Source organism: Diceros bicornis, chromosome 29 (assembly GCF_020826845.1).
Source record: "Diceros bicornis minor isolate mBicDic1 chromosome 29, mDicBic1.mat.cur, whole genome shotgun sequence".
Lineage (NCBI taxonomy): Eukaryota > Metazoa > Chordata > Mammalia > Perissodactyla > Rhinocerotidae > Diceros > Diceros bicornis.
The window spans coordinates 40,012,343-40,024,955 of record NC_080768.1 but is presented as its reverse complement, the minus strand read 5'-3'; the positions used below and the strand labels follow the sequence as shown (position 1 = coordinate 40,024,955).

Genomic DNA, 12,613 nt, shown 5'->3' with positions numbered 1-12,613 from the left:
GTTTTCCAAGTTCGGAATCAAGAGAATAACACGATGTGGGTTAAAAAGCCAAGCCTATGCTGGTAATCCAAACAATGAAAATTAAAATAACTGGAATCTACTTGCCTGTCAGACTGGCCGATACCAAAGAGAATGGTAATGCCTACTGTTGATGCACAGAATCTAAAAGTTTCCCCACACCCATACGTGAGTGTCAATTTGTCTAATCTGTACTAATTCCTCGTATGTATAAAGGGTCCTAGCAGATCTCATTTCAAGGAATTTATCATGGAGAAATAATTGAATACGTGTGCAAGATATGTGTACAAGAGATGTCACTGGTGTTGTTGATAAAGGATGTTTATAGGAGAAAAAAGAAACTTAAATGTTTAACAATAGGGCTTTCTGAAAGAAATTATATTATATCCATGCAACCATTAAAAATGATGCTGTACAATGGGTACAGAGTTTCAGTTGGAGGAGATAACGTTCAGGGTGGATGGCGGTGATGATTGCGAAACGATGTGAATGCACGTGGTGCCACTTAAAAACGATTAAAACGGTAAATTTTACCACGATAAAGAAAAAATGATGCTGGGGCCGGCACCCTGGCATAGTGGTTAAGTTCCGTGTGCTCCACTTCTGCAGCCCGGGCTGGGATCGCGGGTGCAGACCTACACCACTCATGGGCCGGCCCCTGGCTGCTTCCTACATACAAAATAGAGGAGGATGGGCACAGATGTTAGCTCAGGGTGAATCCTCCTCAAGCAAAAAGAGGAAGATTGGCAACAGTTGTTAGCTCAGGGCCAGTCTTCCTCAGCAAAAACATTTAAAAAAATAAAATAATACTGTAGATCTGTATGTATTGACATGAGAGGATAGTCATAATAATTCATAATAATTCATAACATATGGTAAGGGTGGGAAAACAATCAAATTTTTAAAAATATAACTGATTATAAATGTATATAAATGTGTACATAAAAATGGGTATATAAATGTGTATATATGTGTATATGTGTGTATAAAAATGTGTATATATAAATGTATGTGTATATCAATGTGTATATATAAATGTATCTATAAACTCTATAAACGTGTATATATGAATGTGTATATAAATGTGTACATACAAATGTACATATATCAATGTATATATATGATGTCTATATATCAATGTATAGCTATATCAATGTATATTTATAAATGTATATATATCGATGTATATATAAATGTATATATAAAAATGTATATATAAAAATACATATTATACATATGTATATGTATAAATATGTGTATAAATGTGTATATTAATGTGTATATCAAAGTATATATCAATGTATATATAAATGTATATACCAATGTGTATATATATGTTTATATAAATGTGTATATATAAATGTGTATATAAATGTATGTATTTAAATGTATATATAAATGTATATCTCTATGGCATATCCATTCCAACTAGGATTTCAAGATGCAATATCCCCTATTATAGAGGAACTTCACTTCCACGATCACACATTAATAGTCTTCTTAATTAGTTCTTTAGTACTATATATTATTTTACTTATACTAACAACCAAATTAACCCGTACAAGTACTATAGACACCCAAGAAGTAGTAACTTTTTGAACTCTCTTGCCAGCTATTATCCTAATTCTAACTGCCCTACCATCTCTATGAATCCTCTATATGATAGATGAAATCAATAATCCCTCCTTAACCATCAAAACCATAGGCCATCAATGATATCAAAGTTATGAGTATACAGACTATGAAGATTTAAGCTTTGACTCCTACATAATCCCTATGTCAGATCTAAAGCCAGGAGAATTGCGACTTCTAGAAGTTGATAACCAAGTAGTCCTACCTATAGAAATAACAATCCGAATATTAATTTCATCCAAAGATGTCCTACACTCATGAGCTGTTCCCTCTTTAGGCCTAAAAACAGATGCTATCCCAGGATGCCTAAAACAAACAACTCTTTTATCTACATGACTAGGATTATACTGTGGACAGTGCTTAGAAATTTGCAGATCAAACCACAGCTTTATAACTATTGTTCTTGAATTAGATTAAAATACTTTGAAAAACGATCTGTGTCAATATTGTAAAATCATTAAGAAGCTACACAGCATTAACCTTTTAAGTTAAAGATTGAGAGTTTAAGTCTCTCCTTAATGATATGCCACAACTAGATACATCAACATGATTTATTACCATTATATCAATAATCATTACACTATTTATTGTATTTCAACTAAAAATCTCAAAACATTCTTCCCTCTCAAACCCAGAACTAAAAATAACTAAATCACCCAAACACATCACCCCTTGAGAATCAAAATGAACGAAAATTTATTCGCCTCTTTCACTACCCCAACAATAGTAGGTCTACCTATTGATTGTTGTCTTAATTGTTGTATCCCCAAGCATTATATTCCCTTCATCTAACTGGCTAATCAACAACTGCTTGATCTGCATTCAACAATGATTAATCCAACTTACATCAAAACAACTAATGTCTGTCCACAATCGCAAAAGACAAACCTGAACCCTCATACTTAGATCATTTATCCTATTTATTGGTTCAACTAATTTATTAGCCCTACTACCACACTCATTCACACCTATCACACAACTATCAATAAATCTGGGCATTGCTATTCCCCTGTGAGCAGGGACAGTATGTACGGGCTTCTGCCATAAAACAAAAGCATCTTTAGCCCACTTCCTACCCCAAGGAACACCAATCTTCCTTATCCCCGTACTGGTAATTATGGAAACCATAGCCTATTCATTCAACCAATAGCCCTAGCTGTACGACTAACAGCCAACATGACTGCTGGACATCTCTTAATCCACTTAATCGGAGGAGCAACACTAGCTGTAATAAATATTAGCCCTACTGCAGCCTTCATCACATTCATCATCCTTATTTTACTTTCCATTCTTTAATTCGCAGTAGCCCTGATCCAGGCCTACACATTTACCCTCTTAGTAAGCCTATACCTACATGATAACACCTAATGAGCTACCAAACCCACATGTATCTCATAGTTAACCCCAGTCCTTGACCACTTACAGGAGCCCTTTCAGCCCTCCTCATAACATCAGGGCTAGAGATGTGATTCCACTTTAATTCAACATTCTTATTATCCTTAGGATTATTAACTAATGTATCAACCATATACCAATGATGATATTATTCGAGAAAGCACATTCCAAGGCCATCATACACCAACTGTACAAAAAAGACTCCGATATGGTATAATCCTATTCATTATCGCAGAAGTCTTGTTTTCTGGGTTCTTCTGAGCCTTTTAGCACTTAGCTTAGCCCAACACCCAAACTAGGAGATTGCTGACCACCCACAGGCATTCACCCCCAAATCCCTTATGCATTATATATAAATGTATATATATCAATGTACATGTATATATGTCAATGTATATATCAATCTATATATAAATGTATATACAAACGTGTATATAAGTGCATATATAAATGTGTATATATAAATGTATATATGTATATATAAGTGTATATATATAAATGTATATATATATCTATGTATATATATAAATGTATATATGTAAATGTATCTATAAAGGTATGTATAAAGGTATGTATATAAATGCATATGTATATATAAATGTATATATATCAATGTTTCTATAAATGCATATATAAATATATAAATGTGTATATAAATATATATATCAGTGTATATGTCAATGTATATACATATGTATATATATAAATGTATCTATAAAGGTTATATAAATGTATATATATAAATGTGTATACAAATGTGCATATATGTGTATATACAAATGTATATATAAATGTATGTATATAAATGTATATATCAATGTGTGTATATAAATGTGTATATAAATGTATGCATAAGTGTGTATATATAAATATATATAAAGGTAAGATATATATAAATGTATATATACTGTGTATATATAAATGTATATCTAAATGAGTATATATAAATGTGTACATTTAAATGTATACATAAATGTGTATAGATAAATTTATAGATAATGTATATATATGTACATATAAATATATATATTCGGGAGACTGAAATTTTCCTCTTTAGCTTATATGTATTTCTTAATGTTTATATAATTAACATGTATTATTCCATTAGTGTGGATATATAGGAAAGATGAGCCTGGTGTCAATATGCGACATCTATTAGAGGCAGACCATTTAGGAGGATCATGAAACAAACCTATTAAATAATAATAATTTTTTAAAAGAATGTAAAATGAAAATGGGTGAGATATGAGAAACTTCGAATATGAGAATTTGGAAGGGAAAAATAATCAGGAGTTGACAAGATAGGAGAAATTGAGGAAAGAAATGAATATAGTCAAGCGTAGTCAGTTCTGCTATAACACGTTCTTAAAAAGCAAATTTGCTTCAATTTGATGGATATATTAGGAAATCATTTGAGCATGACACAAATTTCCCATTTGTTCCTGTGTGATTTCATCCTGGAGAAACACCAGGTGAGTGTAGGAAACCGCACCAGCTGAGCCGCGCTGCATAGGAATGCACAAAACACACACACGCACACCCTCAACATCTACCAGCATCTTCAGTTCATCGTGTGTGCTACAAGCCAGACCCATCCACAGCCGGCGTTACAACTTTCCAATCCATTGCAGATTGGAAAGATCTACCACTTCAGAATAACTCACAAGCTGCAACCCTTCCAATGCCCACTTCCACAAGCAAGCTTCAGGTCTTTTTCAAGGTAACGTGCCATAATGTGTAAATCTGTGCTGCCGTTTTTATTAGGTTATCTTTTTTTATTTTTTTTTCGGTGAGGAAGATCAGACCTGAGCTAACATCCGATGCCAGTCCTCTTCTTTTTGCTGAGGAAGATTGGCCCTGACCTAACATCCGTGCCCACCTTCCTCTACTTTATATGCAACGCCGCCACAGCATGGCTTGACAAGGGGTGCGTTGGGGCGAACCCAGGATCTTAACCTGCGAACCCCGGGCCGCCGAAGTGGAGCGAGTGCACTTAACCGCTGCGCCACCGGGCCGGCTCCTTAGGTTATCTTTTTAACTGATTAAGTTTTTGAGTGTTGTGTCCCTAACCCCATTTTTACCATAAGCCCCCTGGGTTCCCCCCACCCCAAAGCCCCAGTAGATAGTTGTACATCATAGTTGCACATCCTTCTAGTTGCTGTATGTGGGACGTGGCCTCAGCATGGCCGGAGAAGTGGTGCGTCGGTGCGCGCCTGGGATCCGAACCAGGGCCGCCAGCATCGGAGCGCGCGCACTTAACTGCTAAGCCAGGGGGCCAGTCCCCCCTGGGTTTTTTTGTGATTTGGTATAGCATGGTGATGTAGGAACGGAAGCATCATGTTCTAGCAGAACTGACTGTACAAGGGTTTTAGGTGGGTTTCAGGTAGAAGAACAGTAGCATCATCAACAGAGCAGATAGTAGACATTTTGAGTTTGAAATGGAGTGGTAGTCCGAGTTAATATCCAGCAGGACCTAACATCTCTGGTGAGTGGAGAGTAATAAATATTCCCTGTGTATAGGAATTATCTGCCTCAAAGGATCCCGTGAGGCTCTGGAAATGGACGATCTCTCCAAGAGAGAGAACATACAGAGAAAAGAAGAGAGCCAAATCTGAGCTCTGGGAACTTTGATTTCAAGACTAGAGGAAGTATTAGTAAAGAACAAAGCAGCTGTGAAAGCCAATGAGAGAGAGATGTCAAGGACAGGAAGGGCTCATTCCTGGTAAGATGGAGTAAACACATGCAAACTTGTCTCTCCCACTGGACACAACTATAAAACCTGAACAGAAGTCATGGCACGGCTTTTTGGGGTCTCTGAAAAGTGAATATCACCAAGTGAATAAAAGAACACCAGACTTTGCAGCACCACCAATGGGTGGTGATATTGTTTTTCCTCTGGTAACCTCTGGCCTGAACTCAACACAACCCAAAACCTGGAAGTGAGCACTAGTGGGCAGAGAGAGAGACACCCTGGAGAAACCCTCTGTTTCTGGCTCATAGAACAGAAAAGGGAACTCCTACAACTCGGAGAGAGTGGAGAAAATTATCTGTTTTTTCTCCCTCGCCCTTTACTTCATTCCCTTGTACCCCAGCCTCCAGTCAATCCTGTGGCAGGAGCAGTGGCAGAAGCAAAAGTGCCTGGCTATAGAAAACTGCGGGAGCCAGAACTCCGAGGGAGAGCGCTCTTCCTTCCCATTCAGTGGAGCTGCGACTCCAAGAAGGCCAAGACAAACTCCGTTGCTTTTTTTCCTATCTGTTTTCCCAGTGCTGTGGCACAACCACGCAAGTGGGCAGTTTCACCAGAAGTGGGAGGTTTCTGGGCAGAGAGAACTGAAAGGAGGATCCCAGGGAAGGAGAAAGTACTAGGAAGAAAGCAGAAAGGGTGGAGATCAGGGAAGCAACCCCATAAAGTTTTTTATGAACTCTTGGGCTTAACCCTGACCTGCACATCACAGATCTGATTCTAACTGGCACACCAAAGACTTTGAGAACGGTGCTAATGGATAGCTTTCTGCCCAGGTCCCAGACTAACCACTGGGTGATGCACACATGAGACAGACCCAAATAAGACTGCAAAAGATTTGAAAACTTAGCTGACTTTGGAACATAGCCCACAGAAGGAGGCTTGGAACTTTGACCTATACCTAACTAGGGCAAGTCCTTGCTAAAATAAAAATATCGACAGTCTCCATAGGATTTAAACAAGAATCAGAGTCCCATAACATTCAGAATGCAGTTACAGTAAAAAATTATGAGGCATATGAAGTATCCCCAAAATCTCAACTTGCATGGGAAGACCATTGACAGTCACTAGTAATGAGATGATACAGATGTTGGAATTATCTGACAAAGACATTAAAATACTTATTATAAAAATGCTCAGGGCCGGCCCCGTGGCTTAGCGGTTAAGTGTGCGCGCTCCGCTACTGGCGGCCCGGGTTCGGATCTGGGCGCGCATCGTCGCACCGCTTCTCTGGCCATGCTGAGGCCGCGTCCCACATACAGCAACCAGAAGGATGTGCAACTATGACTATCTACTGGGGTTTCGAGGGAAAAAAAAAAAGAGGAGGATTGGCAATAGATGTTAGCTCAGAGCCGGTCTTCCTCAGCAAAAGGAGGAGGTTATTAGCATGGACGTTAGCTCAGGGCTGATCTTCCTCACAAAAAAAAAAAACAAAACTTCAATCATGAACTTTCTAGAAACAAAAGTTAAAATAAAAAGTATCAGCAAAAAATAGAACTTAAGAAGAATTAAACATTTTAGAATTGAAAAATATAATAACCAAAACGAAAAACTCACAGGATAGATCCAATAGCAGAATGGAGATGACAGAGGAAAGAGTTAGTGAACTTGATTCAATAGAAACGATTCAATCTGACCAACAGAGAGAAAAAGATAGGGGAAAAAAAGAAGAGAACCTCAGGAACCTGTGGGACAAGAGCAAAAAGTCTCACATTCTTGTCATCAGAGCCCCACAGGAGAAGAAAGTGCTGAAAATACATTTGAAGAAATAATGGCTGAAAATGTCCCAAGTTTGGTGAAAAATGCAAACCTACAGATTCAAGAAGCTGAATAAATAGGATAAACCCAAAGACATCCTTGCCCAGACACATCAAAATCAAACCGCTGAAAACTAAAGACCAACTAAAAATTGTGACAGCAACCAGAGAGAAACGACATGGAATCGTTCTAATGTCCGTAGGCTTCTCACCTGAAACCATGAAGGCTCGAGGAAGTGGCGTGACATTTTTCAAGTGCTGAAAGAATTGTAAACCCAGTATTCTATATCCAGTGAAAATATCCTTCAGGAATGAAAGTGAAATAAAGACATTCTCGGATAAAGGAAAACTAAGAAAATTTGCAACCAGCAGACTTACTCTAAAAGAATTGCTGAAAATTTCTTCAGACAAAAGGGAAGTGATACCAGAAGGAAACTTGGACCATCAGGAATGAAAGAAGAGTAACAGAAATGGTAAATAGCTGGGTAAATAGACTGCTCTTCTCTTCTTGAGTTCCTTAAAATACGTTTGGTGGTTGAATGCAAAAAGTATAAAATTGTCTGATGGGGTTTCCAATGTACATAGGTGTATGACATAAGACACCTGTAGCATAAACGGTGGAGGGTGAGGAGACCCATACGGTGGTAAGGTTTCTACATGCCAAATGAAGTGATAAAATATTGGTTCTAAACAGATTGTGAAAAGTTGAATACATGTCATGTTTTGTAATCCCTAGGGTAACCAGTAAAAACAAAATAAAACAAAACAAACCAATAAAATAAATAATAGGCGATAATGGGAAAACCTCTGAACACTGGGCAATTAAACACATTTCTAAATAATCCATGGGTCAAAGAGGATTCTCAAGAAAGGAAATTAGAAAATATTTTGAACTGAATGAAAATGGAAATAGAAAATATCAAAACTTGTGAGATGCAGCTAAAGCAGTTCTTCAAGCAAAATGTATAGCATTATATGGTTATACTAGGAAATAATGGTCTTGAATCAATCATCTAAGCTTCCACCTTAAAAAACTAGTGTACTGTACACTTGAAATTTACTAAGAGAGTAGATCTTAAATGTTCCCACACACCCCCTCCTCCCAAAAAGTGAACTATGTGAGGCGACGGATGTGTTAACTAACTTGAACGTGGTAGTCATTTCACAATATATCATCATGCTGTATACCTTAAACTTACACAACATTACTTGTTAATTAGATCTCAATGATGCTGGAAAAAAACACTAGAGTAAACCAAATCAAGTAGAAGGAAAGAAATAATAAAATATGCGAGTAGAATTCAAGGAAATGAGGCATTTTCTAGCATATATCTTTTTTTAAAGCTGGTTGACAGCCACTGATTGATGTAACTGCCCATTAATGAGCTACAACCCAGTTTGAAAAACATTGATTTTTATAACATAACTTCCAAAGAGAAATGTTCTGAAATCTCTTGCTAATTTATACGTTAACATTTGGGATATAACCAGCTAAAAAATTGAGTTTAAGGTCTCATTAAAGGATGTAACTAGACAAATCTGTCCTCCTTTGTGAACCCTTCCTGACTCCATCAAGCAGGTCATCCCTCCCGCTTCTGTGTTCCCAAACAGTATTTCTTCAAACAGCCAATAAACAGTTTTCAAGTTACTGAGGTGCGTAGCATACTGTTGGTCTCTCTCAAAATCGAGGTCTCTGAGGGCAGAGATGGTGCTGTCTTACTCTCTTTTCTAAATCAAGCTTTTCTTTATGTGGCTAGTATCTTATCCATAATACCTTACCACAGATATTTACCATATTTGAAATTTCAAAATTTTATTAAATTTTAATTCATTAATAAAGCAACAAACTCATCACATGTTAACAAAAATATCTTTTATGAAACTTACATTTTCCAAGTTAAAAAAAAAACAGAAAAATGACATTGTTTTACATTTTTGCAAATCTCTTTACTCTGACTTAATAGCAGATATTTAGTCTCATATCTATTTCTACATTCAATCTGTTGCAATATGGTGTTTAGATTGAAGTATATGAACAAAGTCCACTCATACACACAGATATATAGTTGGAAAAGGAGTATCTGAATAGCCTTTGCAGAAGTTGTGGATATTCTTCTGTGATACTACACTAAAATTTGACAAATGGTAGTTTCTCACAGGCTAAAGAGTGTGGAATCTGCAACCCTATCAACACACTTTTTGTACTCTGTTACATCTTGTAACTTCAATGGATTGTTTATCTGCGCATGGTGACATCACAGTTGGTCATTTGGAAAACACTGGTTGAGTTATGCAGATCTCCCAATTGTTGACACACTTAATTAAACACTATCAAAAAGTGGTATTCATTAATATTATAACTTTGATTTCATTGGAAAGGACTGTAGATACTGGGAAATTGTCAAGCTCACTGTGGTAGATTAAAATTTTCACTTGAAAGCTCACATTTTATCATTTGCAACAAACACGTAGTTGTTTTCCTTGAAGTGACAAATTCACTTCACTCATTTTTGAGAAAAAAGTATGACAGCCATTCAAGTAGGAGTAACTACAGCTTATCAGTTGTTTGTTCAAGTAAAAATGGCATTGCATAAAAGCAGCCTGTTTGGCCCACAACTTACACTTCACAAATGCTTTTCAAGACAACTGAAAAGATATGCTTTATGCATACTCCCAGTTACACAAAATATTGAAAAGACAGATCAAGTATTGTGAATAAAATATAGAATTACTGATTCATCAAGGACATTTTCTGCAGTGAACGCACGGCAGTGAAGAACACAGTGACTACTAAGTACCACTGCCTTGACTTGTGCTAAGGCACCAGCAGATTTACCCATCATTGTTTTTGCACCAACAATGCAGATGGCAACACAGTGACAACATTAGGCAAGGACTTTTGAACTAGCAGACCCCTCCACAGACCACGTTAATTGCTGGTCCAGTGAAAGGAGTGTGCTCCAGGTCTATGTATCCAGTTGTCCAATAAGAGATGGGCCTCATTAGGATTCTCAGAGCCTAAAATTTATTCATTTAAATCACAGAGCCTCCTCAGCTGATTCCATGCTCACTAAGCAACCCTATTTTTTTCCTGAGGAAGATTAGCCCTGAGCTAACATCTGTTGCCAATCTTCCTCTTTTTGTATGTCAGCTGCCACCACCGCATGGCCACTGACAGATGAGTGGTGGTCCACACCCGGGAATTGAACCTGGGCCGCTGAAGCGGAGTGTGCTGAACTGAACCACTAGGCCACCACGGCTGGCCCACGAAGCAACTTTTTGATAAATGAAAGCCATCTAGCTAAACTTCAGGGAGAAGATGCCAAGTGGCTAGGCTGATGCAACTGTTTGGTCTGCTTCAGTTACATTTCTCAATGTAAATTAATAAATTGTTATTATGCTTTTTATTAAACAGTCTTGATGAGCTTTGCTGAGTCAGCAGGCCTGAATCCAATCAATTTGGGACACTGATGAGATAGTATCTGAAAGTAAATGCTATCTTATGAAAACCCTCGATGCAGTTTTTGTTCCCTATGACACCTTTGAAATTGTCTACATAGGGATGACACTTTGTGACAATTTCAAATATAAAATCAGAGATTTTTGGAGCCTAAAACAAAAACATGTAAAATGTTAAAAATAACACCCCCAAATATATTTTCTCCAGGAAGTATTAAAATATTATTTTCTAAGTTCTTGAGAAGAGATGACTATTCTACTCTGTACAATTTCTTTAGTTGCAGTTGGGTGCTTTGAACACTGAACACAAATTCTTTATCAAGTGAGATTGAATTATGTGCAGGTACAGAGAACCAACTTGTTCAACACTTCACCTCCTTTCTACCTTGTCTTCCTGAATTGTAGAGGCTGGAAAGCTATAAAACTGCATTTCCCGGATACCTCTACAGTTGAGTTTTAGATGTCATTTAGGTTCTTTCCACTAAAGTGGGCCTTCAATTTGGAGCTGCCTCACGTGGGAAGGGAAGAAGGTGTGCTTGCCTGGAAAGTGGCAGAGGTGGATAGCCCTGGGGCTGGCAGCCTCATTCAGCAGTCTCCTGATCCCAGCACTGGCAACAGCAACTTGATGGTCCAGATCTGCAGTGTAGTTTGGGGATGTGTGTCTGAAAGATCAGGCAATTATTCTGTGAGCTATCTATATAACTTAATAAACTCTTTGGGTTTAACACTACGCCGAGTGGATTTTGTTGCTTGTAGTCAAGAACTGACCAACTCACATTTTAATAACATCTCCTTTAACATAATCATGTTTCTGGTTTCTCTAGTTGTATAGCAATATTTTCTTCCTTAATTATTTTTCTAAGCCAAGACAACGTCTCTTGTATATAGTTAAATGCTACTTAAAAAATCAAACTACTGTGGCACTGTTTTAGGATACATCTATATTTTATTACAAAACCATTCTTTTGGCATTAGTTGGTTACAGTGATTGCAAGATACTGTGAGCGTGGCACAGCAGCTCTAATGTAACAATTGCATTCCCTACTTCCTGAACTGAAACTAAGGTACCTCATATCCATTACATACAAGTTATCTGCAATCATTAATGCTGCAAATTCTGACGCATATACCGTTTCGGGAGGAGTTGATGCTAAGGGATTAGATAAATGTTGACAAGACTACAAAACTTCCTTTATGGGACTTTCTGTTTCTTCTCCCACCTCCGAATTACTTTGCTGTAAAACAATCATATTACTTAGAGCTAGTCTGAATAGCAGCAGCACCCAAGGAGCATCATACCTAGTTCTTGTTAAAAAGCGATACCTGTGCAATGCACATTTTACACCACAGGCAAAGGGAATGATCGCTTTAGTTTTAAACTGCTGCATTAGAGTCTCTTAAAAAAATAAAAGCATTCCATCAAGTTCTTCTAGATGGTGTTATTGCTGTACATTTGCTGGTGGGTCGCTTTCTGTACTGTGTTTGCTTTGAAGGGATCTTCCAATGTATCTCCAATATTCCTTTCTTATAGTGTCCTTTTCTTTAGCTAGGATTTCACATAACTGAAAATAAAAAACAAAACTTTATTAAAGAAAACGTGTAAGTCAAT

General features: G+C 37.3%; 1 protein-coding gene across 1 annotated transcript in view; it reads right to left on the bottom strand.

Annotated features, from left to right (window-relative positions):
• Positions 1 to 9,396: 9,396 nt before the first annotated feature.
• FNTA (farnesyltransferase, CAAX box, alpha) overlaps positions 9,397 to 12,613 on the bottom strand; it is a 32,805-nt gene continuing 29,588 nt past the window's right edge. The window contains exon 9 of the mRNA XM_058525318.1: positions 9,397 to 12,566. Within this exon, the coding sequence (XP_058381301.1) occupies positions 12,444 to 12,566 (123 nt within the window). The 3' untranslated portion in view covers positions 9,397 to 12,443. The remainder of the gene's footprint in view (positions 12,567 to 12,613) is intronic.